We start from the raw sequence: 21,833 nt of genomic DNA, 5'->3' as shown, positions 1-21,833 counted from the left end.
TGAAGTGTTATCTCCTTCTTAGTGATGAAAACTTTGTCCAGTTCTGCTACTGACTTTAAGTGATGATAAACTATATCTGAGGGGAAAAAAATGTTTTTGAAGTGTTACCTGTTATCTGTACTAATATGAGAAAAATGCTAGTTACAGACAAAATGGGTTTAAGTTTACAAAGCAGCATTACCAATTTTCTAAAATCAAAACTACACACACACACACACACACACACGCACACACACACATTTTAATGAAAAACCCCATTACTATGCTGAAAGATAAAACATAGCCACTAATATCCCAGAGCAGAAGTTAGAACAAGGTTGCCATTTAAAAAAATGACTAGTTTTGTCATTTTACAGAAATTCATGCAAAGTAGAATAAGCAAAAATGTTAATGTTTTCCAATGTTTAAAGTCAAAAAGAATAGTCCAAGTCAAAAGAGTGGATAGCAGGAGAGGCAATAAAAATAATACCATCAACTAGTATAAGTTAATTAAAAATATGCCTCTTTCAAGGCAGCAACATATCTCATAGAAAGGTACAATCCCTGTAGCTGAAGTTGATCTAGTCCTAGAACAATTTCAGTCTAAGAGACAGCCATGTCAAGAGTAAATCATGAAGTGCTACAGCAGTCTCCAAACAGGGATGAGAGTATCCTTGAAACACACCTGAAGTCGTTAAAGTCCTAAAGCCATGTCTCTTTCCAATCTAGGGTTCAAGAATCACCATTCGAGTTGTCTAAGAGGTACCTAAAGAAAAACTCTTTTGCACTGGGCGCAGTGGTTTATGCCTGTAATCCCAGCACTCTAGGAAGCTGAAGCAGGAGGATTGCTTTATGCCAGGGGTTCAAGACCAGCCTCAATAATGTAATGAGACCTCATCTTTACAAAAAGTTTTTTTAAATTAGCCAGGCATGGTGGGTGGCACAGACCTGTAGTAGTAGCTACTGGGAGGCTGAGGCAGGAGGATTGCTTGAGCCCAGGAGGTCAAGGCCACAGTAAGCACTGCTGCAGATTTAAGCCCTCATTTCCAAAACCCACAGAATCTAAAATGTACTCAACTTGGTAGCAGGAACTGTATATTGCTCATCTTTTCATCCCCTAGTACCTATCACAATGTCTGGCATACATTTGGCAAAATTAAGAAAAGAAAAAAAAAAAAAACACTACTCATAGTATTGGTTTCATGAATAAACACATGATTTTTCTAAAATGGTAGTCTGAGCCATGAAGAATTATGTTATTTCCTTACTCGAAGTAGCTGAGTCATGCTGAGAGGCTCTTCCTCTTCATCCTTTGTAGTTTCTTTCTCTATATCCTTGTTGGAAACTCCACATTTCAGAGGCTCTTTGTGGACATCATCCATTCGATAAATGATGTGCTCAAAATGAGAGCTGTTCTGCAGGGGTTCAATCCCATAACTTGTATTCTCTAAATGCAGCAGTCCTCTGAATGTTGCATTACACACACACAAATTTTAAGAAAAAGAAAATACAAAAGGAATCAGAAAACCTAAGTTCAAGTCCTACTTCTTAAATGTGTAAGTAGGCATAGCATGATATAGAGAATAAAATAGAGGCTTTAGAATCAGACAGACAGGGCTGGTGCAGACCTATATTAAAAGCTCAAATAGCTACTTATCAGGGTCACTGCCTGCAAGTCACTTAACCTCCCTGAGTGATCTACGGGAAATGGAAGGTACTACAAAGTAGTGATTAAGAATGTGGCATCTGGACCAGAGGACAAGAGTTCGAATTCCAAATGTCTTCTATTAGCTGCAGGACTCTCAGCGAGGCATTTAACCTCTGCCTTGGTTTGCACTCTGCAAAGGACTATTCTGAAAACAAAATTACTTAATAAGCACAAAACACACAAAACATATTGCCTGGCACACAGTAACTATTAAATAAGTGTTAGTACTTAAGTGAAGATAATCATATTCATCTTATATAGAACTAATACGTATTAGTTCAAGCAATCACGCAATCAACCAACCAGTACAGTGCCATGTTGTCATGACCTCAAGGAATGTAATTTTAATACTATAACTTAATTTGAAGTGTAATATAATTTATCTGAACTTCAGTTTGCTCACCTAAATACGGAAATAATGAGCTCTTATTCACAGTCATAATGAGACTTAAATACAAGTCTTAAATAATACAAGTGAAAATTTTATAAATATAAAGTGCTAGAGAAATTTAAAGCATATTTTATTTTAAATACCAAAAATGATTTAGTGGTCTCAAAAAAATTTTCCTCTTTACATATTAAAACTCATCAACTATAATACTTTCTTAAATAAACATGTCAAGGATATCTGAAACACAGCTATAAAAATGTTCAGTAACATCAAAGCAAATTCCAGTTTTGCTAAGTGCCCAAAAGGATTTAATTTGGAGACAGAAATAGGAAAAAGGGTAAGATACAGGGGAAAGAAAAAAAAGAAGATAAAAGAAATTGCTTACCTGAGTCCAAAACAGTTGCTAAGAGCAACGGATGAATTATAAACTCCCTCCACATAGCCCCGAAAATGACAATGATTCTAAATGAAAAATACTGTATTATCTTCAAATATTGCTACATTGCTGAAAATCATCACAGAAATTGCAGAGCTAACAAAATTACTTGAGGCCAGTCAACCACAAAGTTTTATTTATATTATTGGCATCTCATAGTATCACATGGCATTCTTTAGACCATCTGCAGACTATCTCCTACCACCCTATGAGTACACAAATGTTTAGGCAGAATTCCAGGGAATACAAGGTACAAACAGCTCTGCCTCAGTGACCTTTCAGCCTAGAAGCAGAACAAGACGCATTATGTCATCTTCAACATTTTAAATCACAGTCAATCCAAGAACCAACAGCAGCCGGCTGACATCTCACTAAAACTGTGTTTGTATAAAATGACCCTGTGGAAGACACTGATGATGCTTTACAAACTTTAATCTTAAGCAATAGAATCCCCAGGGGAAAGTACGTAAATCTTGCAGTGAAACTTAATTTCATTTTATGGACAAAGGTACATGTCATTACGATACATGACAGTCTGGCCATGTTAAAAAAATTACAGTATCAAAGTTTTAATTTGTATTTCAAATCTACAATCATACCTTCATCTACCTCAACAATATTAAATAACCAAGAAATAAGTGAGACTCCGTCTGTCTTGGTTGACATTTTTCAAACACCCAGAAAAGCATAACAACTCTATTATACTTATGATACGTAAGTATTATATAAAATAATACTTACATAAGTTTCTATATAATTAAAATTGATTTTTAGCAGTTTTAACAGCATATACTTTAAATAATAGCAACAAATAATATTTGTTGAGTTAAAAATTGTCAGACTGTTATAAGCATCTTATATATTAACTCAGTTAAGTTTCCCAATATATCCATAAAATGTTAACTATTATTACATTTTAAAGTGAACATACCAAGGCACAAACAGATTAAAAGAGTTTCATCAGCAAATAATGAGTCAAAATTCAAGCCCGAACAGTGTATGTCTGAAGAAAGTATGCCAAGAAACCTCTACAAGGAAAAAAATGCCTTTTACCATTACAGCTTTTGTCAAGTGACACAAATTACGCTGTGTTTGGCCTTCTGCCTTGGTAATGGCTGGATGCATGACTGGATGGATGGGTTATTTTCTATCTGGTGTATGCTGTAAGGTAAATTCAAACTCCTCTACTAATTTGCTATTAAACAATGGACCAATAATGCACTAAGATAAAGAAATCAGATAGTGGACCAGAAGAGGATAGGCCTAAGTCAGCAGTTCCTTGGTTTTTGTAAGTACTAATAATTAAGCTAAAATAAAGATTTTTTTGCCTCCTATTTATTTGAAGAATGTTGCAAAAAGTGCACAACCAACAGAAACAATTCAACCTAGCAAAGTATTACAAAGTTCAGAAGGAAAAAAAAAAAAACATGTAATGGGAATAAAGATTTCTCATGAAAACCATGGCAAAAGAAAAAAATGTATAATACCTAAGTGCCAAAAAGGACTGTAAAACACTCAAACAAAACTAGAAATGTTTATGCCTAGTAATAAACACATAAAGCCAAATTTGACATCTGCCAATTATTTTCGGTATTCTGGCCAGCTCTGTCCCCAGGAGTACTCTGTTCTCTGATCCAGAGAGGACCACACCTCTTTTAGGAAAGACTTATGTTCAGAAAAAATTTAGAACATTAGAACATGTAACACCAAACGAGTGTTTTTCTTTACTAAATATTAACGACAAATTAAATGTTTTAATAAGTTCACTTTTACAGATATTAACTTTCAACAAAAAAATCGAAAACTCCCATTTTCAAAACATATCAAATTTTCCCCATCATCAGTGAGGATTACCATTAAATAGAAGATTTATTTTCCTAGTCTTTAAAAAAAAACCTTAACTACTGAGTACCTGGAGAGCTGTAAGGTACAGCTTAGTCCATAGAAATGCACCCACTTTTCCCAGGATAACCCATACATCATAATGTTAAAGGGGCCCTGTGGGGCTGTGCAATGTAACAGTCCTGAGCGCCTATACAGAACTCATTTTTAAATTATAATTGTTTTAAAATTTGCTATGGGATCATGAGGAAAATATATTACCTGTATATTGGGATGGTCAGTGATTACAGTCCCTTCTTTGTTGTAGGTATAAACTACAAAATCTTCAGGCAAAAGGTCTCTGGAAGATAAATAAAATACCATTTAAATATATGTTATCCATCTACAACTAAGGATATGATTCACAAGGCATTATCTCTAGAGGAGACGAGTTGGAGTAAATAAGAACTTTCACCAGATAAATTATTATTTTAAAATGTGCTACTATAAAATTAAAAGCTCATAAACAGGCGGGCAGTGGCTCACACCTGTAACCCCAACATTTTGGAAGGCTGAGGTAGAAGGATCACTTGAGGCCAGGAGTCTGAGACCAGCCTAGGCAACATGGTGAGACCCTGTCACTACAGAAAATAAAAAATGAGCTGGGCATAGTGGCACACACATATAGTCCTAGCTACTCAGGAAGTTGAGGTGGGAGGACTGCTTAAGCCCAGGAGTTCAAGGCTGCAGTGAGCTATGATCATGCCTCTGCACTCCACCCTGGATAACAGAGTAAGACCTTGTCTCTTAAAAAAAGAAGAAGAAAAAAAAAAAAAAGCTCATAAACAGACAACTCTGAAATAGTGTACATTACTCATAAATAATATGTAACATTAAGCTACACATTTTTTCTAATGGTCATAAAATGCTAGCTGCAAAAAACTTAAGGCAACATAAATAATGTCCCTGAATTTTTCAGATACAACTCACAGGAAAAGTAAAAACTGGGTTACTGACAGTATACGACATTTACAGAAGAAAAATAAATGGTTTTTTACACTCTTTTCTAAAAGTTCTATATAAATAAGAATTAAACTCCTAAGTATGGAGGCAAATTTCTGTCTCAACTGTTGAAAGAAACAATTATTCCTGATTTCCAAAGCCTCACTCCATGTTAACGAGGTTCAGTGGCATCAAGCATGTTTATGAGGATCAGGTTCTCTTGCAGCAGGACTGCAGCAGCTGTATGCTTATCTCCAGGCCTTATGGACAGGTCAGGGATGCAATGTGCTAAGTGTGTGATTCATAAATATTGCCATTTCAAGTTCAAAACTCCCCTGGAGGCACCCGGGACCAGCCTGTCTATATTGACTAGAAATGAACAAATGGAAGGTTTTTATCTGATTTAGTTAGGTACACAGCCTGACTTTAGCTACATGATCAGCGAGGTAGAAAAGATATCTTCAGTAAACTTGTGCCTGGGCTCCCCAGAAAATATGATGCCTCACACATATCTCAGCAGTTCATAATCTGGAGGCAAAGCACATCTGTGCAACTGAAAAAGGACCCTGGGGGTCGTGCCTTGATGACTGCCTGCACTTTCTTTGTCCTGATGCATTATATCCTTTACCTTTATTAAAGTCTATGTGAGTAGCATGGGAGTAGCCAGTGGAACCTTAGTCTTTCCAATAATTGGACCCTGTCCGGTCACTGCAGGCTCCCCTTCTCCCCAACTCCCCCACACATGTGTAGCCTTTGCTCCCTTAGTGATGCATTTGGAAAGAATAAACTGGGGGGTGCTTGGCTTTGGTCTCTGCCTTCTTTCCTGTTTGGAAGTTACTGCCTGCCCAGCCAGCTGCCACTGTGCAGCACAGATATGAAGAGCTAAATCTGCTTAATCCCAGGGTTCAGGAACCACTAAACCATATCAAACTAGAAACAAAACCAATATACTATTGGAAAAACATTACTGAAAAGCCAAAATAAATTAAATGTCTTACTTGTTCCTTTCCAAGTGAATAATGTGCTCTTTTCCTTCAGCCTGAATAACATAAGATACCTAAATGCACAGAAGGAGAAAAGAAGAATAAAACATCATCTTGAAAATTACTTTTCAACAACATCTCATTTATAAGATGCAGGAAATTCCATTCTGAATTAAAATAATTTGGTAATGGCTGAACAGTTTAATAGAAGAACTTTGTGTCGATCCTTAAATAATAAAAAATATACTCTGATTATCCTTTCCTTCCTTTCATAACTGATCATGGAAAATAACCTTCATGTCTATCTAACTCTTCTCAAATTCATTTCTAATTCAGCTATAACTGCAGGGATTATCTTCTCAAGTCCATCAATGTATTACCTACAGTATAAGAGAGTTACTGCTTTTGTCTAAATGAAATGACACTCTTGGTTTCAAGAGATTATCCCTAGTTCTGGTTATATAAAGTTGAAAAGAAATTCAACTCCTTTTATGATACGAATTACAGGGCTTACCTCATTTCATCAATTCTAAAACATGCTTTTTTCCCTCATATTAATGTCCCTGAAACAAGGACACATCATACAAAGGCACAGAGCAGTCTAACCAGCACCACTTCTGTTTTCTTTTTTTTTTTTTTTTTTCTTTTTGACACGGAGTCTTACTCTGTCACCCAGCCTGGAGTGCAATGGTGCAATCTTGGCTCACTGAAACCTCTGCCTCCCGGGTTCAAGCAATTCTCCTGTCTCAGCCTCCAGAATAACTGGGATTACAGGCTCCCACCACCACACCTGGCTAATTTATGCATTTTTTAGTAGAGACAGGGTTTCACCATATTGGTAAGGCTGGTCTTGAACTCCTGACCTCAGGTAATCCATGTGGTCTCTCAAAGTGCTGGGATTACAGGTATGAGCCACCCCGCTGGGCCACTTCTGTCTCTTTATTAGTGGTGCATAAAACAATATAGTGTGTCTCACAATTGATGGCATCTTAGAGTCAAGGAATTAAAGTAACATATATATACATCCTCCAATTCATGGGATCATCTTCTCTACCTCAGGCAACTCTTGAAACAACTTCCCCAGTAACTCACCATGCCATTAGCCACAAATGCTTAATGTGATCTCTGGAACTAAGAGATCTGACTTTGCCTTAGTTCTTTAATAAAAAGAAAGTCAGGAAGGGACTCGACAACTAACATTATCAGAAGTGTCTACTTAATATTCTCTACTGTTTCCAGGCTCGGTTAACATTTTGTCAAGAAACAGCATCATCCCCTTCACCACAGCACATCTGCCTCTGACTTCTAAGCGCTAGACCAAACTACGGATCCTGTCATTCTACCTCCACATCCCGCGCGGGATGCCAAGACCCCTTCATCATCTACCTCAATCTCCAGTGGGCCATCAAAATCACCAAGCTCTTTCCATTGCTACAGCTTTATCATGCGCCTTTCTATCATTCTCTCTTAGACAATCACATGACGTAAAAACATCACTGCTATGTCTGTTAAAAAGAAATCTGAGGGCCGGGCGCAGTGGCTCAAGCCTGTAATCCCAGCACTTTGGGAGGCCAGACGGGCGGATCACGAGGTCAGGAGATAGAGACCATCCTGACTAACACGGTGAAACCCCGTCTCTACTAAAAAATACAAAAAACTAGCCAGGCGAGGTGGCGGGTGCCTGTAATCCCAGCTACTCGGGAGGCTGAGGCAGGAGAATGGCGTAAACCCGGGAGGTGGAGCTTGCAGTGAGCTGAGATCCGGCCACCGCACTCCAGCCTGGATGACACAGCAAGACTCCATCTCAAAAATAAATAAATAAATAAATAAATAAATAAATAAATAAATAAATAAATAAAATAAAAAGAAATAAAAAGAAATCTTAGAGACCAAAGATTATTTTGTGATAGTTTACTCCTCCCCCAAGTATCTGCCTGGATTGTTCACCTGCCTCCTTCTGGTCTTTACTAAAGGGCTACCTTCTTGTAAGGCTTTCCCTGGCCATCCTATTGAAAAATGCAATCCTCTCCCCAGCAACTCACCATATCCAGCCTCCCATCCCTTTTCTTGCTTTAATTTTCTCCACAGCATTTATCACCATCTGAAGTTATATACATTTTTGGTTTTGGGGTTTTTTGTTTTTGTTTTTGTTTTGTCTCTCTCTCTGTCCCCCACTCACTAGAATGCAAGCTCCATAGAATACAAGATTGCATTCATGCAAGGGCATAAATTTTTGTCTGTTTTGTTCACTGCCATATCCCCAATAGCTAAGTGGTACCTAGCATACAATAGTAACTCAATAAATACTTTTGAATGAGTAAATTACATTCACTGTTGAATGAGCAAAATCCAGTTCAATATGCACTGACCATATCACTTCTCCAAATATTTACCAAAGCATAAAAATGACAGTTATTTATGACAATCCCAAGTATCAATGAGGGAAGTACTAAATGAAGATACTATCAGAGACACAAAAAAGTAGAAAACACAGTCCCTAGGCTGAAAGTCTACCATTCACTGAAGAAAAGGAGGAAAACAGGTGGCTCGTGCCTATAATCCCAGCACTCTGGGAGGCTGAGGCAGGCAGATCACTTGAAGCCAAGAGTTCGAGAACAGCCTGGTCAACATGGCAACACTCCATCTCTACTAAAGATACAAAAATTAGCTGGACATGGTGGCACATGCCTGTAGTTCCAGCTACTTGGGAGGCAGAGGCACAAGAATCACTTGAACCCAGGAGGCAGAGGCTGCAGTGAGCCGAGATCGCACCCAAACAGAGATTAACTGATTAACCCTATTCTAAGACAAAACATAATCAAACAGTAGGCTGTCCAGTTCAAACCAAAAACAAGTAAAATGTATAAATTCTTCTACAGAGGAGATCTTAGAGTCATTTACTCCTCAGTTAGACAGGAGTAAATAGAGTTGAGTGACCAACCCAATTAGTAGGTGGTGGTACTCACAGGGAAGACCAAAACTAAAAGTTCCTGATCCTCAACTCCAGTGTTCTTTTTACAATGCCCACTCCCTAAAAAACAGGCAAGCTGCCTTACATTTCTGAGTGTATCAGCAATTCAGATATTAATATAATTCAGAATAAGCTAAATTCTATGCTTTATTACCTGCTGCTGTTAAATTATAATAAAATTTAATTACACTTCTATAAAGTTGAAGGACTTATAAAATTAAAGTCCAAATAGATTATTTCTGAACAAACTTTACAAAAGAATGGTACAAAAAATAATTTTTGTGCACTGGTTACCCCATTAACAGCACAGTAAGTTTCTTCCAATATGGAAATAAAACCTGTATTTTCGTAAATATTCCCTAATATAAAAGATATGCATTTAACACATTAGCACTCTCCACTGTCAGTGAAGATATTATAAAGTGTTCTAGCTATCACAAACTGAGTCAGGTTATATAATTATAGTAAGAATTATAATTCTTATTATAATAAAAATCACTGTGACCACTGCCTGTCAATTAAAATGTAATCAGCACTCTACCCTAGTGATAGAATTCTATTAAACTATTTTATTCTGTTATGTTTCGAGTTGATCATACTGTCTTTTTAAAAAAAAAAAAAGATACTGGCTGGGCATGGTGGCTCACACCTGTAATCCCACCACTTTGGGAGGCCGAGGCAGGCGGATCACCTGAGATCAGGAGTTCAAGATCAGCCTGGCCAACACGGTGAAACCCTGTCTCTACTAAAAAAATACCAAAAAATTAGCCAGGCATGGTGGCGCATGCCTGTAGTCCCAGCTACTCGGAAGGCTGAGGTAGGAGAATCACTTGAACCCAGAAGGCGGAGGTCGCAGTGAGCCGAGATTGCGCCACTGCACACTCCAGCCTGGGCGACAGAGCAAGACTCCATCTCAAAAAAAAAGGATACTAAGGCTCAATATGTTGCTTTTACTAACACAGCTGTGCTATGCTAAGTAACAGCCAAGTAATAACTCACTGAACTGATTACTGCTACAAATAACACCTTTGTGCTAAAACAGAAAAGAAAAAAAATTAAACACATTATTTCTCAAGATACAACTTACTTGTTTTGAATAGGGCCTAGGGGCTTCTCTTCTTTCTCTAGTTAATCTCCAAGGAGTTATAATTTCATAAGAAGAAAGATGTGAGGTCTGTTGAAAGCCTACAGAAAAGGCAACAACAAATATAATAAGTGAAACTGAAAAACTACGTGGGCACACAATATAATGAAAATCAAAAGCTGAATGTTCAAATCACAGAAAAATCACCTGACATTCCCATATTACATTCCCATATAATAATGTGCATCTAATAAAAGTACTTTTATATAAAGTTGTATTAATACATGAAAATAGCAATGCATTAGGTAAGTATGAGGGAGGAAAATGTATTTTCTTTAAAAACTATACCAGTCTTTATCCAAACATTATAAATACACATAGCAATCATTTCAAACATGTTTAGCTATAAACCCTAACCCTTTTTTCTCAAAAGAAATCTTAAGGCATGAACACAAGAAGAAAGAAAAGAACTGTTTGGTGGGGAAATGGGGGAAGACATCCTAGAGTCTAGCACCCTTCCCTCATCTCCCATTCCTCCCCCTCACCAAGCATGAATAACATCCTCTCAGATGATACTACTAAATACTTACTGCCATAGTTTGTATGTTTGACTTCTCCTAATCTCATGCTGAAATTTAACCCCCAGTGTGTTAGTGTTGCGAGGATGGGTGTAGTAACAGGTGTTGGCGTCATGGAGGTGGATCCCTCATGAACAGACTAATGCCTTCCCTGAGGGGCCAGGGAAGGAGAAAGAGTTCTTGTTCTGTTAGTTCCCTCAAGAGCTGGTTGTTTTAAAAAGAGCCTCTCTCCCCCATCTCTCTTGCTTCCTCTCTCCCCTTGTGACCTCTGTACCCTCCAGCTCCACTTCCCCTTCTGCCATGAATGGAAGCAGCCTAAGGCCTTCTCCAGAAGCAGATGCCTGTGCCATGCTTCTTGTACAGCCTGCAGTGAATTAAATAAACCTCTTTTCTTTATAAATTACCCAGTCTCAGGTATTCCTTTATAGCAACACAGACTAAGACATTTATTAAATGGACAAGGACTGTAAGTGGGAAAAGGTACTTTTAATATCTGATGGGTTAACTCTAACAAATATAACAAACATATACTCAACAATGTAGCCATGCTCTCAAATTATAGCCATTAACCCATCACAAAAACACAAACTTCATACAAAATTTGTTAACAGTTAAGAACTCTGAAAGTCATGCAGACTTACTCCCACTTCCAATTCTGTTCAGTCTATCAGCACAGAATCATGATTTCTTAAGCAGGGCTTGGGTTCTAAAGTCATCACTTGAATCCAAATTGAGTATAATCAAAATTGCCAACACAAATCTCTTAGGAAGACACACCATGTTGGAGTCCAATACATAATCTCTCGACAAGTCCAACACAACCTCTTTTTCTTCCAGCATTATTACTAAAGGCTTAACCCTTACTAACCTCACCTCTAGATGACTATACTTTTTTACCTGGTCTCCCTACTCTCATACCCTCCTCCTTTGATCCAATCTATATGTTCATTCACTCATTAGTTTCCTTATACCCCTCAGATTTCTCAAATATAGATTAAGATGAATTATTTACATCTAACTTTTTCCAAGATAACATTGTATATAAAATGTTTATAACTTTGTCTGGTTTGGGATTAATAAAGATACAAACAGCTGCAAGCAAGAAACCATAAATTATATCATATCCAATATAACGCATGTATAAACAGCTTTTAAACTCTTTACCCATCAGCATCTTATATTTCTTTAAGAATCTGTTTTCTTTTGCAACAGGACATAACTGGAGAAACTGGTTATTTTACCAAGTTTTGACTGGAATGTTGTGCTTTCCTTTAAGGAATCAAACTTGATTTACAGAACCAATAAAAGCCCCTTGAGAAAAGTGGCCATGTACCTTGTCTACACAGTTCCTGTACAAAGTTCCTGATCTGTTGTAAATAAAGAATGTCACTATCTACAGGCCCAGGTGCACCAAGTTATCTCAGGACCTCAGAGGAGACGAATTTACCCAACTCATACCCGTATTTAACCGTATTTAATGAGCAAACCCATGGTTGAGCTCAGCTTCAAAAAAAGTCTTATCTGAGATTCCTTATGGAACAAAGTTCCATCAAAGCCAATTAAAAAGTGCCTATGTGGCAAATAATTATTCTTACTGCACTTATTTCAAATAATCAGGTGACGTATAATAAGACTAAAGCTTATTTTGCAAACTATCATATCCTATCAGTCCTATCATGATTTGTTTTTAATGCAAATGGGGGACAGGAAAGAGAAAAATTATGTTTCAAGAACTATGGTACACCTGTCATAAAATTCTAGTCTCATCAGTTGTTTTTGAGTTTTTCCCTGCAATTTGAACTGACTCTGCTTATTTCAGTGAACCAATCAGTGACCTCTAACTGCAGCTCAGAAGAAACAAGAGGGATGGCTAATGTTAACATCTGGATCAGTATTCTAATTCTGGGCATATATTGGAATCAGTTAATGGCCCTGTATCAGCTTGGTTCCAACAACTGCCCAGTTCATGGAACACCTTTCTATTTAGTTTACTTGGAATAATTTTACTTATTTTGCTTTACTGTCATGAAATATATTGCTATTGTAATCTTTGTGTGGGAATGCAGAATAAGTTTACTGAATGTTTTCTTAAATTGAACACTTATTAATTATTAATGTTATTAATCTTCCAGATATCACCTTTTGTGTTGTGAACTCAACAGAACTCAAAGAGTTGTGAATGGCCCTCAGCATACTGACGTTGTGTGACCGAGCTCTTCTCTACCCTGGATACAGGATACCCTATAGTTAGGCAGGAATGATTGCCCCTGTTCAGCCTGAAGAAGTCACAGAAGATAGATCTTTGTCCCTCTACAATCCTTAGGATTAAGGTTCCCATGTAAAAGGATGAGGGAAAATATGTCAGCGGCATTCAAACCAGACTGACTCCAACTTGAATAGAAGCTGGGTAAAATAAGGCTGAGACCTACTGGGCTGCATTCCCAGGAGGTCAGGCATTCTTAGTCACAGAATGAGATAGGAGGTCAGCACAAGATACAAGTCACACAGACTTTACTGATAAGACAGTTTGCGGTAAAGCCGCCAGCTACAACCCACCAAAACAAAGATGGCCATGAGAGTGACCTCTGGTTGTCCTCAGTGCTCACTATATGCTAATTCTAATACATTAGCATGCTAAAAGACACTCCCACCAGCACCAAGACAGTTTACAAGTGCCACGGCAATGCCCAGAAGTTACCTTATATGGTCTAAAAAGAAGAGGAACCCTCAGTTCAGGAAAATCCTTGCCCCTTTCCCAGAAAACTCATGAATAATCCACCCCTCGTTTAGCATATAACCAAGAAGTAACTATCAGTATACTCAGCTGAGCAGCCCATGCCACTGTTCTGCCTGTGGAGTAGTCATTCTTTTATTCCTTTACTTTCTTAATAAACATGCTTTCACTTTAAAAAAAAAAAAAATTATCTTTAAGTAAATCATTACAGACAAGATTATATATGCTGGCCGGGCATGGTGGCTCAACCCTGTAATCCCAGCACTTTGGGAGGCCAAGGCAGGAGGATCACTTGAGCCCAGAAGCTCAAGACCAGCCTGAGCAACAGAGCAAGACCCTGTCTCTTCACAAAAATTTAAAAATTAGTGGGGAATGGCGGCACATGCCTGTGGTCCCAGCTACTCAGGAGGCTAAAGTGGAAGGATCACCTGAGCCTGGGAGATCAAGGCTGCAGTGAGCCATGATTAAGAAACTGCAGTCCAGCCTGAGCAACAGAGGGAGACCCTGTCAAAAAAAAAAAAAAAAAAAAGAAAGAATATATATGCTGATAGACACAGACAACTGTTACACTAGAAGCTAAACAATACAGAACCAAACTGAAGTGTTTTCATTACAACTCAGAAGCAAAGATAACAGAGAAAAAGAAATGCCTCCAAAAAGAAAGCATCTGTAGTTCTTATGGGCAGGCAGGTATTTAAAGAGCTTTCATTTTGAAACAGGTTCAGTTACTTTACAGGCAAAGTTAGTTTACTTAGAGTTTCAGGCCAAGACTAGAAACCAAGTCTTCTGTCTTCTATGACTCTTTTACCCAGACTGCCAACGAAGTAAAATAAAAGCTAAATATAGGAAGATTATATGTAACTTTCTTTCCTTCTTTTCCATTTTAAACACAATTCTCATTTTGAAAAGCAAAATGCCTTAACTAACCATTTATTTTTAAAAGGTTTTCAAAATCATAGCACCCTGAAATAATTTCTGTATGTAAGAGCTGTTATTCTGATATTGACATCTTGCTTCTAAAATCCAAGCAACCACTTTCTGAATTAAAGCCGTGCCATAAAAAGTTCCAAAACATCATAACAAATGCACATACTTCAGGAATGCGATCAAAATAATACATACTAATTGTATGAAAATCCTCCTTCCTGTGTTTTCTTCCCAAAATTCCTTTCTTATCTCTAGGTCAGGTTTTTTTCTTGTTTCCTGTTCATATCCTGCATAGATTTTCCCCCAATTCACTTTAGTTGTTTTTTTTTTTTAATTCCAAATAGCACTTTCTCATGGGAACCAAAATAACATTTTTCATGTTAATATAAAAAAAGAGCTTTAACATTATTTGTATAAACCTCCAACCTGTAAAGGGGCTGTCCAGTGTGCTGTGGAATATTTTGTAGCATCCCTGACCTCCACCCACTAGATGCCAATAGCATCCCCCAGCTGTGACAGCTAAAAGTTTCAGGCCAAGACTAGAAACCAAGTCTTCTGTCCTCTATAAATTGTTTACCCAGACTGCCAACAAAGTAAAATAAAAGCTAAATATAGGAAGATTACATATAACTTTCTTTCTTTCTTTTGCATTTTAAACACAATCCTCATTTTGAAAACCAAAATGCCACAATTAATCATTTATTTTATCAAGAGTTTGAGACCAGCCTGGTCAACATGGTGAAACCCTGTCTCTACAAACTATGCAAAATTAGCCAGGCCTGGTGGTGTTGTTCACTTGTTGTCCTAGCTACTCGAGAGGCTGAGGCACGAGACCACTTGAGTACAGGAGGGGGAGGTTGCAATGAGCTGAGAATCACTTTAGCACAGGACAGAGAGGTTGCAGTGAGCTGAGACTGCACCACTGCACTCCAGCCTGGGTGACGGAGGGAGACTCCATCTAAAAAAAAAGAAAAAAAGAAAACATGGCCTGAAGAGAAAACATGAACCATTGAAACATGAAACTTAGCATGTCTAATCTTAAAGAAAGCAAAAGGTGTTAGCTGCCCTTCTTTCTTTCTCTAACTTCTTAGATCTTTCTATACTCTGTAGCGTGTTTTAGAGAAAGTCTGAGCATGCTTTTCATAACTGTAACTGTAGTATAGGGAAGTGAGTTAAAAGAACTCTACCTAATTGTGGCTGGGCACAGTGGCTCAAGCCTGTAATCCCAGCAATTTGGGAGCCCAAGGTGGGGGGATCACAAGGTCTAGGAGTTTCAGACCAGCCTGGCCAATATGGTGAAACACCGTCTTTACTTAAAAAAAGTACAAAAATTAGCTGGGCCTGGTGGTGCGCGCCTGTAGTCCCAGCTACTCGAGAGGCTGAGGCAGAAGGGTCGCTTGAACCCAGGAGGTGGAGGCTGCAGTGACCCCAGATTGTGCCACTGCACTCCAGCATGGGCAATAGAGTAAGACTCTGTCTCAAAAAAAAAAAAAAAAAAAAAAAAAAAGAATTCTACCTAATTGCAAAGCAAACAAATGTGAACTCCATACCATGGGCTTCTCTCATTTTTTTCCTGCCTACTACATAAACAAACAGCCACTTTTAAGTACTTCCACTGTAGAAAATAAAATAAACCTGGCTTCCACATTCAGGATAAATAAGATAATTCTGTTTCCAAAGTATTTCTTCTAGAAAAATTGTTTCAATTAGATCTACAAAGCACTGTTATTTCAAGCCATATAATAGGTTGGTGCAAAAGTAATTGCAGTTTTTGCCTTTTTTTTTTTTTCATTCTAGTATTCACCAGGTCAATTCCGGATAAATACATACCATATATTAATAACTACCTTTGGGCCGGGGGTGGTGGCTCACGCCTGTAATCCCAGCACTTTGGGAGGCCAAGGCAGGTGGATCACAAGGTTAGGAGTTCAAGACCAGCCTTGCCAACATGGTGAAACCCTGTCTCTACTAAAAATACAAAAATTAGCCGGGTGTGGTGGCACATGTGCCTGTAATCCCAGCTACTCGGGAGGCTGAGGCAGAAGAATCACTTGAACCCTCAAGCGATTCTTGCAGAGGTTGCAGCGAGCCGAGATCGAGCCATTGCATTCCAGCCTGGGTGACAGAGCGAGACTCCGTCTCAAAAAAAAAAGAAAACTACCTTCAAACATACTTAATTATAATTTCTATGACTATGTCATACACTCTTACCATTTTTAGTGTTATACTTTTCTTAAACATTTACCCATCTTTACATTTAAAAAGAATGGCTTCTGTTACTTGTTTTAAGTGTCCCTTTGGGAAAAAAACACCCATTTCTAAGATTTAATGTCCTAGACAATTTAAGTTCCTCCAGCAAAGAATTTAAGTTCTTTGAGATCAAGCACGGTATCTTATTCATCGTGTATTTCCTGCACTGGTACAATATGTATTCAATAAAATATGTGTTGAATAAATAACCTCTTCTGATTGTTATAGCTAAACACACATAGTTCTCATAGTTGTAATTATCACATATGACCAAAAGTCAACCTTACTTTTTACGGTTAACACCTTTTGTATCAATTTTTATACAAATCTACATAGCCCACACATTTGTCATTTTGATAGCAAAATCATATTTCATTGTATTGCTATGTACAGACTGTTTAATCACTTCTCTTAAGCAGCTGGGATGGGAGGTTAGGCCCAAGATATATTCACAACAGGATTCTAAACCTTTCAATAAGACTGATCAGAAACAGGCTCTCCTGGGGTCTACTTATATGAAGATTCTACACTACTAGAGGGAAGAGGTTAAAATCACCCTAAAATGACTTAAATCATGAAAAAATTTCATGAAAAGAACAATTCATCAAAGGGAATAGGACATTTCCCATGAATGGGAATGAGTTCTGCCCTATAATATAACATGTCTAGGGGTGATACCATTTTCTTTTTTTCCAATAAGGTTTAGCAACCCAATACTTACATTACTATAAACATAAATAAATACAAACACAACTCCATATTTAAAAACTGACCAAGTTAAGTTAAATTCTAAGGTTCCCTAGCTCACTCTTAAAAGATGTGATTTAAGGCCAGACGTGGTGGTTCACACCTGTAATCTTAGCACTTTGGGAAACTGATGCAGGAGGAACGCTTGAGCCCAGGAGTTCGAGACCAGCCTGGGCAACAGAGCGAGACTGCCTCTCCACACACAAAAAAAGTTTTTAATTAGCCAAGCATGGTGACACACCCCTGCAGTTCCAGCTACTCAGGAGGCTGAGGCAGGAGGATTGCTTCAGCCCAGGAATTCGAGGTTACAGTGATCTATGACTGCTCCACTGCACTCCAGCCTCGGCAACAGAGCAAGACCCTGTCTCTCAGAAAGAAAAAAAAAGATGTGACTCAAACAGTGTCCCACATATGATCGCTTAGGGAAAATAATCTGATTAAAATAACAACATGAAATGGAAAATAAACTACAATAATCTCTCAACATACAAACAACATTGTGCTATCCAACTTTAGTTGGGTCCACACTAGACCCATTCAAAGACTGTGAGAGAGGCCGGGCACGGTGGCTCGTGCCTGTAATCCCAGCACTTTGGGAGGCTGAGGTGGGCAGATCACGAGATCAAGAGGTCAAGACTATCCTGGCTAACACGGTGAAACTCCATCTTACTAAAAGTACAAAAAATTAGCCGGGGATAGTGGCACGTGCCTGTGGTCTCAGCTACTCAGGGGGCTGAGGCAGGAGAATTGCTTGAACCAGGGAGGTGAAGGTTGCAGTGGGCCAAGATCGCGCCACTGCACTCCAACCTGGGCGACAGAGAGAGACTCCGTATCAAAAAAAAAAGACTGCGAGGGATTAGCTACTGAGATACCAAAAGGACTGCATTCATTTATGAGGCAGTCCCATAGCGCTGACTCAAAAGGATGGCATGACTCCAAGCCTCCAGTATATATTAGGTATCAAAGAGGAAAAAGAAATATGAGGCTATGTCATATGTTTGAGCTTTCCCAAGAAAAAGCTTCCAGTTACTTAGAGCTTGCATCTTTTGGGGGATTCCATAATAAATTCTATTATAAACCAGGATTTTTAACAAACAGCAAATATAAATCTGGTAAGTTAAAGCTTCAAGTGCTTTTTGAAAACTGTCTTGGAAACCAGCAACTGGGTTTATACATATTTTAATTACACATGCTTCCTTTTTTACTTAAAAGTTTGAAAACCAAATCATCCTTAAATGTAAAAGGCTACATTCTCCTATCAGCACAAACACAAACATATCAAATTCAAATAATTTGCTGGCATATAAAAAAGAGATTAGTATGGACCTAAGTTCTTACTACACAAATCATTTTACAGTGACTCACCATGAGTAAGCTTTCAGTCATTTTCTTTAGAATGCCAGTCTTTGTTTAAAAAAAATTTCTAAATCTGTTCATCATAATTACTACCTCAGAAAATCAGAAGAGGTTTCATACCTGATTCTCCTTGTTATTTTTTTACAATGACACAGTTACCTTTGTCAGTTTAAAAACAAACAAAAAAAGAGTTTACTTAAAGTCAGCTGTTTGGAAATGATACTGCATTTCCTCATTGAGACAATGTTATAAATGGTAGTAAAAATCTTGTAAAACCTACTTAACTCCTAATGTAACTGATGTGTGCCTGGTACCTCAAATTCCTCTTTCAATCCTGGAAAATGTTTCAGCGCACGTGTTAAACATATTGTACTGCAAAAATGTGGTCAGCTGATTTTGTATGAACATCCCCAAGAGAAACAAGAGTTGACTTACTGCACACTATTACAAAAGCCTCTTAACCGGTCTCCCAGCCTCTAGTCTCTCCCTCCTAGATTCTATCCTCCACGGTATTGCCTGTTTTCTTAACAGAAAATGAGATTAGGTCACATCCCTACCTAAAACCTCCACTGCCCAAAGAACTTCCTACAGGGTAAAGTTCAAACCCCTTAGTTCCCCATAGAAGACTCTTCCCAACTGGTAACAACCTACCTTAGTTTGATCTTCCATCCCTCCCTCTTATAGTCTGCATGAAGTCATATTGACAGTTTCATCATTTCCTAACAAGTCATGTTCTTTCATACGCCCCCCCACCCCTCCGCTCTTACTCTTGGAAAAACTTCCTTCTGCTTAGAATGTATTCCTACTATTCTACTTGAAAAATCACCGATGTAGCTCAGTTCAAATATCATCTTCTCTAAAAATCCTTCCCCAATCTCTCAGATGCACTTAGCGTATCTGGTCACCTTCTGCCCCTCTACAAGCAATTGTGTGGTGTTTACAGGAGTTCCAGAAACGGTGGCTAAACTTGAAGCAGCATACACACCCCGAAATGAGGAGCTGGCCAAAAGCACAGTTAAACACCATCAGGATATTCCATTCATCTATATGCAGGTCGGTAATGACTGACATTTATATTAACATTTAAAAATAGTCTTATTTACATTTACAAACACACAAAAAATCACAGATTAATAAAACTCTGGATGTATAATCGTCTTCACTTTAAACATCGGTGAATGTTAACCATCTAGAATATCACAGGAAAAGTAGTTTTAACCAGAAGAAATTTGGCAATTTCCCATTCAAAACATTTTCAGAGCTTCAGCATTTCCACACCGGGGAAAATTTACTTAATTTCAAATGAAGCGGCCAAAGATAAGAAAAACAAGTAATTAGTTTCCTGAAGGTCAACAGTCCTGCGTTGAAATCTTCTATCATCACCTTTGAATAACTCTCAATCAATGATTTAGTAAAAACTCCCATTCTCCATCATCCTCTGTCGCTGATAGAGAAAATACAGCCATGTAAACAATTATCTCATACAAAATCCAAAATAAACAACCTGTTTACAGAAAGACGCCAGCGTGCTGACAATTTGCTTCCACTATGTTTGGGCATCTCCAATACAAGTATCTTATATAGTCAAGGGCAGTTTCACAATTCAAAAACGATTTCACACAAATGACTTAATTCCTACAATAATCCTGTGAGTTCAACAGAGCAGGGATTATCTGTCCGGATTTAACACAGTACGAACCCAGTAAAAACACAGATTTTTAAAAAACAGTTTGGCTATACAGAAAGATAGCACATCGGTTACAAAATATTCTTACTACAAAAATGACCCAAGAGAAATGAGCGTCCTACCACCCACCTTTATTCAATCACTAAATTTAGCTGTGTTGACCCAAGGATACCATGAACGTCAACATTTCAAATTATAACCTGCAGCAAAAGTTTCATCTCCCAGTCTCTTTCCAAGCGACATTAACTCCACGAGCGAGAGCCAGTTCCCTCCCTGCAGGCTTTTGGAGGACTGAACGCCCGCAGGCGCGCCCAGCCAGCAGGGCTCCGGCCCGCCGAGACTAGCGCCCGCCCCAGCGTGGGTTTCGGGGCGTCTGGGGGACCCGGCTTCGCGCGAGGCGGCGGGGGATGGGGGAAGCCGGGAACCGCTCCACCGAACAGGACACGGAGGAAGCGGCGCCGGGCAGAGGACCCGGGCCAAGAAGGGCTTGGGGCGCCAGACCCCGAGCCTCGGGTGCGACCCCTGCCGCACACACCTGGAGCGGCCGCGCCCCCCGACCCCGAGTCCGATCCCCAGGCCGGGCCCCTCCACTCCCGGACACCACAGGTTCACTCCGTGCGCCCCGTCCCTAGGAAACAGCAGTCCCAACGGACCCGGGGGGCGGACACCCACCTGGCCGCGCCGCACCGAGGACTGGGCCCACCAGGCAAAGCAACAGCAACCACCGGACGCGAAGGGTCCCCGAGGGCGAACCCACGCCAGACCCCATCTCCGCCGATTCCGCAGGTTCCTCTCAGCACTCGGTCGCCTCCGCCTCCGCCTCTTCCATCATTTTCCAACCCTGCCGGGGCCCCAAGGCTGGCCGGGAAGCGCGCGCGCCCGGGGACGAGCACGCGCGCGGCACTGACGCAACTCAGCCCTCGGTCCGAGCTCGCTCCCGACATCGCCTGGCTGCGCTGACGTAGGGAAAAATCCACTCCCCGGCGCGAGAATAGGATTTCTAAATTGGCCGTGGCAACCCGCACTAGTCGGCCCGCCAGTCATATCCGCCCCGCCCCCTCGGCTGCCGGGCACGCCCACCTAGGGAGTCGACGGATCCGATTGGAGGACGCATTCGGCGCAAAAGAAGGAGGAGCATGAGAACCAGAAGAGGAATCGAGAAGCAGAAGCGTAGGGCGG

At 39.4% G+C, this 21,833-nt stretch overlaps 1 protein-coding gene and 1 non-coding gene across 2 annotated transcripts in view; one reads left to right on the top strand and one right to left on the bottom strand.

The window, feature by feature from the left end:
* Positions 1 to 21,563, bottom strand: part of ADAM9 (ADAM metallopeptidase domain 9) — a 113,440-nt gene extending 91,877 nt beyond the window's left edge. Inside the window, exons 1-6 of the mRNA XM_007962242.3 lie at positions 21,327 to 21,563; positions 10,379 to 10,476; positions 6,336 to 6,394; positions 4,618 to 4,696; positions 2,464 to 2,540; positions 1,248 to 1,443 (exon numbers count right to left, since the gene is read on the bottom strand). Of these exons, the coding sequence (XP_007960433.1) occupies positions 1,248 to 1,443; positions 2,464 to 2,540; positions 4,618 to 4,696; positions 6,336 to 6,394; positions 10,379 to 10,476; positions 21,327 to 21,423 (606 nt within the window). The 5' untranslated portion in view covers positions 21,424 to 21,563. The remainder of the gene's footprint in view (positions 1 to 1,247; positions 1,444 to 2,463; positions 2,541 to 4,617; positions 4,697 to 6,335; positions 6,395 to 10,378; positions 10,477 to 21,326) is intronic.
* LOC119618964 (small nucleolar RNA SNORD38) lies at positions 17 to 85 on the top strand. Its single transcript, XR_005235306.1, has one exon. It is a non-coding gene; the product is annotated as a small nucleolar RNA SNORD38 (small nucleolar RNA).
* Positions 21,564 to 21,833: the final 270 nt, after the last annotated feature.

Source organism: Chlorocebus sabaeus, chromosome 8 (genome assembly GCF_047675955.1).
Source record: "Chlorocebus sabaeus isolate Y175 chromosome 8, mChlSab1.0.hap1, whole genome shotgun sequence".
Lineage (NCBI taxonomy): Eukaryota > Metazoa > Chordata > Mammalia > Primates > Cercopithecidae > Chlorocebus > Chlorocebus sabaeus.
The sequence above is the reverse complement of the archived record's forward strand: the minus strand, read 5'-3'. Positions and strand labels throughout refer to the sequence as shown.